The sequence below is a fragment of the Pholis gunnellus genome (genome assembly GCF_910591455.1).
Source record: "Pholis gunnellus genome assembly, chromosome: 6".
Taxonomy (NCBI): Eukaryota; Metazoa; Chordata; class Actinopteri; order Perciformes; family Pholidae; genus Pholis; species Pholis gunnellus.
The window spans coordinates 8,623,367-8,635,648 of record NC_136532.1 but is presented as its reverse complement, the minus strand read 5'-3'; the positions used below and the strand labels follow the sequence as shown (position 1 = coordinate 8,635,648).

Sequence of the window (12,282 nt, the reverse complement as noted above, 5' to 3'; positions counted from 1 at the left end):
AGGTTACAAAGGTAGGCGACAGACATATGGGACATACAAGATCAAAACTTGCACAATCAAGACATTTCAGGTAATTTGGTGAAAAGAGAGCTGACTGACACGTTATGTGATGATAGAGACAGAAGCAGTATCTTGGATACAAGTAGTGTTTTCATAATTTAAAATCCCTGGACTGAGATGAAAGGAATCATGGTCGATCACAAAGGATAACAAAGTTGACGCGTTTTCGTTACAAGTGGCTTTTTATTTTTGGAGGGGTCGGTGTTAAAGCTAATTTGGGTTCAAGGTGTCCTCATGGTAACCAAGGCAATATGTAAAACTATGAGGAGGGAGGGTCAGAGGGAAAGGTTTCACTATCACTCAGCTAGTTTCAGCAAGCACAACTTGTAAACAAATGCAAATGAGAACAAGACAAAGGCTGATTCCTGAAGGCCTGGTTACTCCCACGTGAAGTTTATCTCTTCTTGAAACTTACTCTGCACACCAAGAACCACGTTGGCTTTACATTTAAAGAAAAGAAAAGAAAAACAATGCAATCTAAAATGTACAAAAAAAACATTATTCATTACATTGTGCATATATAAAGTCGTACAATTATTTACACAACTCCATGTCATTTGAGGGCCTTCATCTTTGTCTGCTATGATGAAACGGGAGACATTTCCATTGAACCCGTAAATATCTTCACAGGTGTCCCAGGACCATAATCAACCTGTCACTTATCCACAAGTTCATCGTGAAAGGAAGCGTGCTCATTTGCACGGTCACACCACATACAAAACGCCAGCATTAATCTTCATCGCTGCTCCATGCGTCCTGAAAGGCGGTGTTCACTGTAGACTGGTCCGCAGCAGCCTGGAAGGAATCAAGACATTCAGCTCAATACCTCGTCTGAATTAACATACTCGTCCTCAAAAAGATCCACTACAAAAGCACAATGCGTATGCACTCAGATCTCACGGGTTTGACAACTACTGTTTATCTGATGAATGTACAAACTAGTTCAAGTTTGATGTGAACTACTATGAGTGTGACCGAGCTGTGCAGTGGTGACTGATGTCCTCAGTATGTGCTGAGGCAGCTTATCTATGATCTCATTTCTCCCATGAAGACAAAATAGCACTCCTGTTGAGATTGTCATCAACAACATGATGACATAAAACACTTGTTATATCTGTGGCGTTTCAGATTGATTCCACCATTATTCCTGATGTCTTTTCCATATCGTGTTTTCCCGGTTATTGGGGCTTGTACCTGATTTGCACTTTTTGACTCTTCCTCCACATCTGAGGCACGAAGGGCAGGAATCCACGCCAGGATATTACAGTCTTTACCTCCACTATACAGCTCCTGCATACAACACAGAACAAGGACAGCTCAGGTTCCGACACACTGGTTCACAAATTGTTACAGGAAACAAAAGAGGCGCTGCCGTTGCAGCATAACCGTCACTTTCAAGCACTTCCAAACAATGACATCAGCACCGCGGGGAACGCCAGTGTTGACAAGCGTGATGGGCACCGAGAGTCAAATAAAACAAAGAAGCTCAAAACTGTGTCCGTGCAACGGAAGTGAAACCGTGGGACACACTCTCTGTGCCGTGTGACTGATCGGAGTCACTCCATCAGACAAGAGGCCCTCCCAATAGAAGTGAGACATTTTCGGGACTAGATCTCCTCTCCCGGAAGACAAGCTGCCGAACCGCATTCCTATGTCACACATTCACCGGATGTTGACATCAGCTAGTAAGGAGGGCGGTGGTTGGACGTCCCTCTACATGTGTGATGATTATGTAAAAACTAACTGTGCCTAAAGGATTACCACCACTGACACTTCAGTAGAAATAGAAACTTCAAGCACTGCCATATTTGGTTGATATTTTAGGACACTATATATATATATATATATATATATATATGTCCTAATATTGACAGCTCTTGTACTTTTTGTGGTCACTTGGATATGCAGTACTGTTATTCAGTGTACTGTTTTTTTTAATCGCCTTTATATTTGTTTATCTTTTAATTTTTAGGATTAAATTATTTCATCACATTTTGCACTTGCATCTCGCAAAGCCTCTTGTTGCTTGTGTCGATGTACACATTACATACATTCATGAAAGTAACTTTGAACATCACATCCTTCATTCCTGAAACAGCAACAGGCACAAGCGGCGTATTGTATGTACAGATAAGGGTGAAACTGAACCAACACCTGATAAAGGCCACAGGCATTCTGTTTGTGCAGTCAAACCATCACCACTTGGCTTATGAACACAACGCAGTCGGCGTTCAGGCTGAGAGCACGGACTTGGGTCGCACAAAGGGGATGCCCGGTATTTGCATTTATAGTAGCTCAGTATAGCCGAGGGAATGTTGACATAACCATGTAATCTGTCGGAGAGGCTCATTTGACGCTGCCATGGTGATTGCAAATTTCTAATAGCCCTTACTCTGGTGACAACACCGCAGCAGTTGAAGAGATAAAGTAAAAAGGACAGAGGGGAAAAACTGACAGATGCAGGGAATAGTCGCCACCGGGGACTTTAATAAGTCTCACCTGGTAGTCCGGGTGGAACTCGCAGCAGTCCACGTTGTTGTAGTGACCCCGGAGCATAGTGACCAGCTCTCCCGTGTGGAGGGCGTACGCGGCCACCGAGCTCTCGCACGGCACAAACACCAACTCCGGGCTGCAGCCACGCGACACCGTGAACTGTAGCTTTTTACGATTCTCGTTGGACACCTTCCCGTAATTCACCTGAGGGACAAACAGTGAAGGCACACAAGGTTCAGATGATGCGTGTGTGTGTGTGTGTGTGTGTAAGCCTGAATATAAACTACGAACAACGTGAGGCAGTTTCCTGGAGGAATATGAAGCTTTTCCAGTTTGAAACTATATTTAGTGCACAACAGCAGAACAACTGCTTATCTCTCTACAGGTGTAACTGAAAAATGCATTGTGTCTACAAGTTTCCTCAAATACTTTTTTGTTTTGTGATTAACTTTTTATTGAGTTTGTCACATAAACATTGTTGTCCACAAGATACCACAGACAAGAAAAAAATAACAATAGATAATTAAATCCTCAAGCAAAACAACCAACAAACACAAAAATGTATATAAAAAAACCTATGGACAAAAAATAATGTGTAGGTCTTCTTGCATTCTATCAAAGTGACACATTATATCTGTGTAAGAAAATGTGAGTTTGAAAGAGAGCCAATGAGGATGTCCCGGGCCTCTACAGTGGATGCCCGCGCTTTATGAATTACAACTAATGATCTTTCTGTGAGAGCAATATCCCTAAAATGATCCAGCCTCTCCCTCATCGATGGGGGATCAGGAGAGAACCATGAGAGTCCTATTGTCTTCTTGGCGGCAGTTAAACCGGCAAATGTGTCTCGCGCCAGGTCACCTCAGCTTCTGGCAGGAGGCTCCTTCGCTTACCGGCTCAGTGCGCTCAGTCCGGATCAGGTGGACTCAGGTGGTTAAGTGTCCATCGAGATGTCTCCGTTGTGTTGAGCGCGCAGACCGGGCGTGTGTAGACGTAAACTTCACGGTTTTAAAGACGTGCAGCTGAACTGTCAGGGTTGCGGGATATCTCCGAAACGGGCGCAGCCATAGATGTTAGCGCGTGGCCCTTCGTCGGGTGTGTGGGCGCCGGAGAGCTCGCACTCCGTTGAGTAATGCTCTCTGTGTCCTGATATTTAAGTAGTCGGAAGAGGAGCGTCCGGGGAACGAGTGGTCTTTTCCTGGGAGGTTCAAACGCAGTGAGCCCGTTGAATTAATCATATCCTCCACTGTTTACCTCACGGACGACTTCCCTTTCTTGGTCAACCGGTCCTCTTTTTCTCTTGTGATGCTAACAAGACGGCTGCATTTGATGGGTCCCTTTTCCTTACAGTTAAAGTCAAAGGGATCCTCCTGAGACGCATTATTCCTCGCTGCTCTTCATCCCGACATTTCGTAGGGACACTTAGATGTAGGGTTGCAAGATATTTTGATAATTTGCATCACGTCCACGCAGCCACCTCACATTTTATTTAAGACTTTTAATGCTTATTATAAAAGAGAATGAAACGGATTTAAAATGTAGGGAAAAAAAGTCAATATGAAAGCAACTGTAGATCTACGAGGATATTTTGTTTAAAGGGTTAAAGGTGTCCTCTGGAGTTGTCTTATCAATGAACACAAGTTAGTTCAGTTTCACCCACAAACACTCACGTGAATCCTTGAGGTCTAACAAATGTGTTTGCAAAGATGATTTTTTTTTTTTTTTAATCTTGTATTGTTTACACCCTATTTACTAGCTTGCAGTCTTCTTCTCTACTGCCACCTGTACTGTAGATCAGTGGGATGGTGAGAAACCATTGGCAGGACTGCGTATCGCGTCGCATCCTCAGGCACATTCATGAGATAAACTGAACGGGGACTCACTCGTAGAAAAACAGCTTCATAGCACTACTAGAGGTCCAAAACTCTGCAGGATACATTTAATTTCCCACCAGAATCATTTAAAGCTCCTGAAACTGAAACCTTTCAGGGTTTTCAAAACCATCTAAGCCCCTTTTCAGATGAGACATTTAACCCTTTTCCAGGACTTGCAGAGACCCTGAAATCCAGACAAAAAGCAACAGACTACTTCATCCTGATGGTGCAGAATTACTTGGCTTCTTCATTCATGTCCGTGAAACGGGTATGATTCGTACAACGCATTCCTTTTATGCGCCATAACGTGCACCAGACTATCCGGCTGCTCGTCTACAATCCAAACTCTGATCTTTGTCCGAAGGTCGTGCCCCTTACGTTACTAGAAGTCTTGTGCTACAGCCTGAAGATGGAGAAACAGCAACAGGACGCGGCAGAGCAGAAAATCAGAACAGGAGACAAATTGTCAATTATTTTTAAGCAACGTTTCTTAAACTCTGGCCGAAGCGTCTGTCCTGAAGTGCTGCGGTGCAAACAAGGCTGTCCAATTCTGTGAACAGTGGCAGACTGTTGGTTAGCGGTTGGTGATTGTTAACCAAACATTCATCTATGTTTCACTTGTTTACATGGTAATACCACCAGAGAATATCAAACCGTTAATTCAAAAAAAGAAAAATTGGAACATCCCCTCCGTTACCAGCTTGTTTTGAGACACTATTCTACAGAAATTGCTCTCAAATTCGCTGCAGCACCAAGACGGCTCCAGTTCGACTTTAAAATGTTCAAGAGTGATGGATGGTAAGAAACGGTGGAAATCATGTCTAGCAACCACTGGAGGGACGTACATCAGCGTCCTGGTAAGAACTTGTGCAGCAGCATTCTGTATTCGCTGCAGAGACGGAGGGTACATCCATCCGACATGACAAAAAAATGTAAACTACACATATAGTATTTGAAGGAAGCTAATGAGTTAGTCGTCTGGCTCCTGGCCTGCACATGCGCAGTACTGATTGGGCAGGACGTACAAATGCTACCCATAATGCTACCCATAACAACCTTTCAGCTTGTGATCAAAAGTCAATGAATGCAGCTTTAAGTTAATAATGTCATCACAATAAACAGAAGTATGGAGTTGCATGTCCTCTGCACGATCGTGGTCATTTATCTTGTGTTTCTATTGCCGAAAGAGATATCCGCACACTTAGATCTAGTACACTGTATGTGTAAAGGAACCTTATCGGAGCATCATCAGAGCATCTTATTGTTACTATAAAACATCAACCAAGTAAAAAGCATAAACTGCATTAAAAGAGGACCAAAGGCCTTGTGTAACTCCATTTGTATACTGTCTTTTATGGATTTAAGTTTTAAACTGAGACATTGCTGATAGCTACACCCTGAACCAGTGATAAGTGCTGCTATAAATTAAAGAGAGGTGTCAAAAGGATAGACAGCTGGACTGAACCTGTATTTTAGAAACTGCCGGTGACATCACCCTGAACTGTCCTGGCAGGCTTTCAACTACATAATCCAAAGTGTTAAACCAGGTCGGTTAATTAAAAAAGGGACAAAGCATTTAATCTCTCACACAGATCTTACCAGCGTGTTTTCCCCGGTAGCACTATTCCATAGTCGCATCCGGTCATCGGTTCCCGTGGTGAGGAGGTAGAGGCCGTCGCCAGTGAAGCACAGGCCGTTCACTCTGCCATTATGAGCCGTGTTCACTGGTGGGACATGGTAACATTTGTCATCTCTTTCCTCCTGCCACCGTCGTCAAGACCCAGCATTGCATACTTATTCCACATCATCGTTCATAGTTTACTGGCATGCTTTGAGTGTAATTGTTTTTTAGAATCCCTTGACTTCTGTTACAACACAGAAAGACTTAGATAAACTGAGTTCATTGCAAACTGGTTTCCTCTTGACAGTGACCCTTTGTCCTCAAACGGGGCCTCAGGCAGAAAAAGAAAAAAAAAGAGATCGTGTAAGAATGTTGACCTCTCCTTCAGAGAGACACACTCAGTTTAACCGGAATAACATGACGTTATCAGAGATCTAAGCTAAGGGGAAGCTGTTGCTGTATAACGGACCAGAATCTCTCCTACCACCAGCTTTTAAATGTATCACCAGGAAGATGAATTCTGTCACTCTGTGTGCCCCCACAGTCCCTTCAGTTTGTACTACAAGACACTTTGGGCTAATATGCACCTCAGCTCCTATTCTATGTGTACAACAACTCTGTGCAGCACCACTATAAGGTACATGCCAGATCTTCGGGTGGCTGAAAGGACATCTTGGACAGTGATTGACAGATAGATGTGGTTGAGGGGGGGGGGGGGGGATGTATGACGGGGGGACGCACTGCATATGCATACAAACAAAACACCAAATTGTCCCCTCCAAAAATGAAACCCAGGAGGCTGTCTGACAATAACTTCTGTCCTAATGCTTGTTATTGAAAAGCGAGGGGAGAGGTAGAACAGTACCTGCCTCAGAGGCGCCTTTTGACTTGTCTCCATTGTGCTGATCCAGCGTGAAGAGACAACCAGAGGCCCGGCGCACATCCCATACTTTCACTTTGCTGTCTGCACTTAAGATTAGAAGGAAAATGAGGAAATTCGTTTTATTTAGTTGTATTAAACACAGGGATTTATAGGTGCAGTACATGCTCAAACATATACACCAGTGTTTGCTTTTTCTTTCTGTTGGGCACATGCTGCTCCATAATAGAATATCGTACACTTCACTGTGTGTCTCTCGGTGCCAGTTGTTTTCAAAAATCACTTACAGTCCACGAGGACAGCAGCACACTGATCCCAATAGGCTAATTAGCAGGTCTAATGTAGCATAAAACAGGTGGGGTTTGTGTCCACCATATGCTATACTGACGGGGCCACTAGAGTGCCACAGTGCTGCTATCTATCCGCCAGTGATGTGGTGGCATTGTACTTGACTCAGGGCTGCAATCGGGCCAGATGGGCCGGCGCTGAGGTGACAAAGAACTGCTGTGAAACACAGCATGGTGGGGATTGCCCGACACCTGTCGGTACTCCTCGATGCGCCGGCTAAGAGGGCGAACTAGGTGAGGCTTCATAGAAAGCGTGACAGTCAACTGAGCCTACCTGGCAGATGCTAAGATGTGCTCGTATCTGGGCGACCAGCGCACAGACAGGACCTCTGCTCTGTGACCTGAAGGGGGAAAGTTATTGTTTATCTGTGCGAGTAAAAAAAAAAAAAAAAACAGCAGGAAAAGGTGAGCGTGTGTATTTGTGGTGTAGTCCACTAACCCTGAAGAACATGAATCCGTGACCCAGACTTCAGGTCACACAGCTGGATTTTGGGTTCTTTGGTGCCGACTGAAAACACAAGAGACAAAAAAAAAGACAGTTGATGGAGGAGAATTCAAAAAGGTTGACATTATGTTTTTGTTTTAAACACAGACAAAATGAATTAAAAAGGTAACCTTTAAAGCAGAAGATTACATTAAATCATAGTTTTGATATCCTACTTATCAATATTGTCAAAGTTTACAGATTGTGATAAATGTGTAAGTATAATCTGGTACAAGGTGTGTGTAAGGCAGAGGTGCTTTAGAAGGGTCAAACCGGGAGTCCCAGATTCTCACAGGTAAGGTGTGGTTAAAATAAAAACTCACTGATACGAACTTCTGATAACACACCCATCGACACGTGGGAGGAGGGGAAGCTAGTTGGTGAAATTCAACAAAACAAAGAAGATGCTTGGGATGTCATTCAAATCTAAATAGCTTCCTTTTTTTTTTTTTTTTTTTTAGAAACGTATCCCTTTAAAAAGTCTAGAAGACTTCAAAGATGTCGACAACTTGTTCCCACAGGGAAAAAAGAAAAACAGTCACTGTGATTGTCTCCGGTTTAAAAACAGGTGTGTCAAAGAAACTGTGTGTGTGTGTATGCACGTTAATGAACACATACTCAGCAGGCGCGAGAAACCCGTTGGTCCTGCTTGGCGACGTGGTGAGGTGGCAACTAGATTCTTACAATTTTTCACCCCAGAAATCATTTGTCCTGGATGGGAATCCATGTGTAACCAGCTTCTGGCCCACTTCTGTCCCCTACAGGTACGTGTCCCTTCATGACCTGGGGCGGTGTGTGTGTGTGTGTGTGTGTGTGTGTGTGTGTGTGCGGGGTGGGGGGTGGGGGGAGCATGCAGTACTTTGCTTGGAGAGACAAACTGATGACTAATGACGCTGTTGGCTTAGGTTCAATGCTTCTAAGTGCACACAAATGCCAACAGGTACCCCATGAATTCCATGAGTTCTTCGCTTTTGGCATCAGCTGTGGCTGCATTGTCACACACCTGCGATGAGACTGTGCTTCCTGGCGATGGGGGACAGGTGGTGGCTGTAGACGTTGCCCTCAAACTCAAAGACTTCAGCAGGCTGAAGAATGACAAAGTGAGACAAAGAGAAGGTCAGCTTTCTGTGTGTTCAGAGCTATGTACACTGAAAGACAATCTTAAATTGTATGGTAAAATATACGGCCGTGACCTTAAATAAAGCCCTCAGGCCTCAAAGTTTTAAGTGTAGGATAAATTCACCACAGTGCAGCAAAAGAAGTTCAGAGAATGGATTAGGTCAAAACTAAAAGAGAGGGAGGGAGGGAGGGTACCACAGCTCAGAGCTCGTCCGAGCAGCAGTGGTGGTTACAATGCAAATTCTTCAGCAAATATAAAAAGCCTCTCTGTGCCCCATTTGTCAGTGTGTGCCAGCACTGGCCAATGGGTGCGCACACACACACACACACACAGAGGAGGCACTGTTTGCATAAAAATACCACACACACACATTGACTATGTGCACACCAATGCTATGCATACACTAATGTGCAAATATAAAACCACAATAAATAATTCAATAGGTATGAGAGTGTGTGTGTGTGTGTGTGTGTGTGTGAGGGGGTGGGGGGGGGGGGGGGTGGGGGGGGGGGGGGGGGGGGGTAATACGAATGAAAGGCCGGTGGTTCTTTTCTGTCCCTTCCCTGACCTTTTGAGGTAACCGTGGTGCCAGTGTAACTCTAGCCCCGCTCAGGGTCAGATGGGACTACGCGGCACAGGAAGGTAGAAAGCATGAAGCAGAAAATAAGAAAAGTGCAGGGACGAGAGAGTGAAAGGATAAAACACAGAGAGAGAGAGAGAGAGAGAGAGAGAGAGAGAGAGAGATGTAAGAAAACAAATATCAGTTACTTAATAAGCTAATCTCAAATATGCACCGAGTTACCAGTTGATTGGACAGCTATATAGGTTTATGTGTTGGTTCAGCGCTAGTATCAGTTCAGCTTGTACTGAAAGCGTTTCTAACTCAATGGATGTAACATGTCAGTTAATGAGACGATGGGGGACATTCCTCACCTTCAGGGTCTCAGTGTCCCAGACTTTCATGGTCTTGTCAAAGGAACTGGAGACAAACATGCCCGTGTCATAAGGATACCACTGGACCGTCTCTACGCTGAACTTGTGGACATGCCGATTCGACCTAAATTAAAAAAATATAAGAAGAAGAATAAAATGTGACCAGATTAATACAAAACGTCATAGACACAGACCCACCAAGTATGCTCAAAACACAAAAATGCAATAGCTTACACATGTATATGTAAAGTATATTAAGTAGTGTAAATGATTCTGACCTGTGCGGATGATAAACTTATATTCACATTGCAAACCATGATGCTACACTCTCCTGTAGCCCTGTAGAGCCATGTAGGTGCATGCTTTCACGACAGATGTTTCACAGAGCAACAGTACATACATTCTGATATCACAGTTCAACCTGAGGTCACATGTGCACAAGTTAAGATCTGCATCAGAATCAGAGTCTAGTCACATTGTTCTGCTCACATTACCATTAAAAATGACTGACATGAGTAACCAATAAAATAAGAAACATTCTGATCCACGCCTCTTCCATTTAAAAGCATGTCGATTTAAATTTTAAGGACATGGCTGTGACGGTACTGTGAGAACTCGATGCAGTGCTGCCCTCCAGTGGACAGAATGAGTAAACAGCGTAACGCTCACCTGCCTACTGTGCAAACTGCCTTGCAGGCGTACTGTAGTTTCCCACTGTAGTTCTCCAGGTCATAGATGACGATCACTCCGTCTGCTCCACCAGACAGCATGCTAAACAACGAGAAGGTTGACTTCACAGATTGCATTGCTACTCTTCCTCCAACACAGGAGGAACATTTCTTTCTACCAAATTATGAGTGCCAGTTCTCTATGAAAACGTCAGGTATGTGGATTAATTAATCTCTTTACGTTTTTTCCAAATGTCATTTCCCCATGCTTCCTGTAGCCAAAATCTAAATGCCATTCACCCCCACTCTACCGACCTCTTATCACAAACTTGTGTCCAAGATTGGGATGTAATTAATAAATCAGTAACAGTAAATTCCAACTAGGGTTGTAAAAGTATGAGATTTACACAATTAGATATTCATATCAGAAAATATCCCTGTTTCACCGCTATTATTAATAGTATTGTTAATATTACTATAATTAATATTATTGTTAGTAATATTGTTATTATTAATAAAATAATATATATCAGTTACATTGACCCTTAAAAGAATGAGAAAAGAATTATAATAATAAACAGTAACAGTTACAATAAATGTAACTAATATGTTGCATAACTGAAGCATGTTAATTTACATGTTAGCAGCACTATACTGCTAAACTATAACTACTAAATAAAAAACATCGGATGTGAGTTTATAAATAATGTATTGTGAATTAATACCATTATTAACCTATACTGTAGGTGCCCGACACACTGTTTGTACCTTTAACACACACACACACACACACACACACACACACACACACACACACACACACACACACACACACACACAGTTTCTTCAATACAGTAGATAATCAAATGTACTCTGCAGTATTGACACCGCAGTATACCGTGTACTTACTATCTGCCTTCTATGACTTCGATGTCGATGGTGTTGATGCCGTTTCCATGGATTCTGTCCACCTCTCTGTCAGGATTCAACGTGAGACTCAAGACCCTTTGAAGATAAAGAAAGAAGAAGAGATGAACGTTACTGGACAATCTATTAATCCATATCAGACGTCAAAGCCCTAGTGCATTATTGAAATAAGGTAATAGTAGAAATAGGACAGCAAAAAGACAAAATAATGAAAGTATTATTAGACTAATCAGTAAGCCAATCCATAGAAAATTAACTGTTGACAAATTCGGATATTTGGATAAGGGTAATTTATTGAGTGACTTTTCTAAACATTAGCTAGTAAAAGTTTCTCATTGTATCAACTTCATATAGCCTGAAATTAGACTCGATATTGACATTTTAAGTGTAAAAGCTCTACGAGAAGTTATCTTAAGTATGAATATGCCGCGAGACAGCAGTCTTTATTCATTTTCCCTTCCGGTTGAGATACAACAACAAAACTCCTCTCTCACCTTCTCGTTGACTCTGCACGTCTCAGTCGCAGAGGGTCGTCCAGACCAGCCTGCCTTGCTGTCAGAAACCCCAACATTGTTTTAACTTAAAAGAGAAACCGATCTTGATTTTAAAGCAAGACCGGTATTCAATCTTTGCTACCGTTCGCTAACGTTAACCTAGCTCAAAGGCTAGCATGTTAACGGCACCAAAGTACGTTTTTAAGCATTACTCAAATGTTGCAAGTCATTTTTGTATCCACAGCTCCGTAGTTGCGAAATACGCTATTTCAATGAAATAAGGGTACTATTCGTTGAAAATGTATTGCTTATTTCACATGTATTCAACTCGTTTCGCAGCAGCTCAATACAAAGGGCCGCCATGTTGGAGCGTAATCGCGA

At 42.9% G+C, this 12,282-nt stretch overlaps 1 protein-coding gene across 1 annotated transcript; it reads right to left on the bottom strand.

Annotated features, from left to right (window-relative positions):
• Nucleotides 1-244: 244 nt before the first annotated feature.
• On the bottom strand, nucleotides 245-12,254 carry ercc8 (excision repair cross-complementation group 8). The gene is made up of 12 exons (XM_079161762.1): nucleotides 11,902-12,254; nucleotides 11,390-11,485; nucleotides 10,482-10,583; nucleotides 9,813-9,936; nucleotides 8,763-8,844; nucleotides 7,715-7,783; nucleotides 7,550-7,616; nucleotides 6,914-7,017; nucleotides 6,027-6,151; nucleotides 2,560-2,757; nucleotides 1,255-1,350; nucleotides 245-855 (listed from the first exon to the last, which is right to left on the bottom strand). Exons 1-12 carry the CDS (start codon nucleotides 11,976-11,978, stop codon nucleotides 790-792), a joined length of 1,206 nt encoding a protein of 401 aa, XP_079017888.1. The 5' UTR covers nucleotides 11,979-12,254; the 3' UTR covers nucleotides 245-789.
• Nucleotides 12,255-12,282: the final 28 nt, after the last annotated feature.

Excerpts from the sequence above, each read along its gene's own strand:
- ercc8 (XM_079161762.1), bottom strand. The coding sequence starts at position 11,978 with ATGTTGGGGTTTCTGACAGCAAGGCAGGCTGGTCTGGACGACCCTCTG. Across the intron at positions 6,152-6,913 it reads AAAAGGCGCCTCTGAGGCAG|TGAACACGGCTCATAATGGC; the intron begins GTACTGTTCTAC and ends ATGTCCCACCAG. Across the intron at positions 1,351-2,559 it reads AGTTCCACCCGGACTACCAG|GAGCTGTATAGTGGAGGTAA; the intron begins GTGAGACTTATT and ends TGTTGTATGCAG.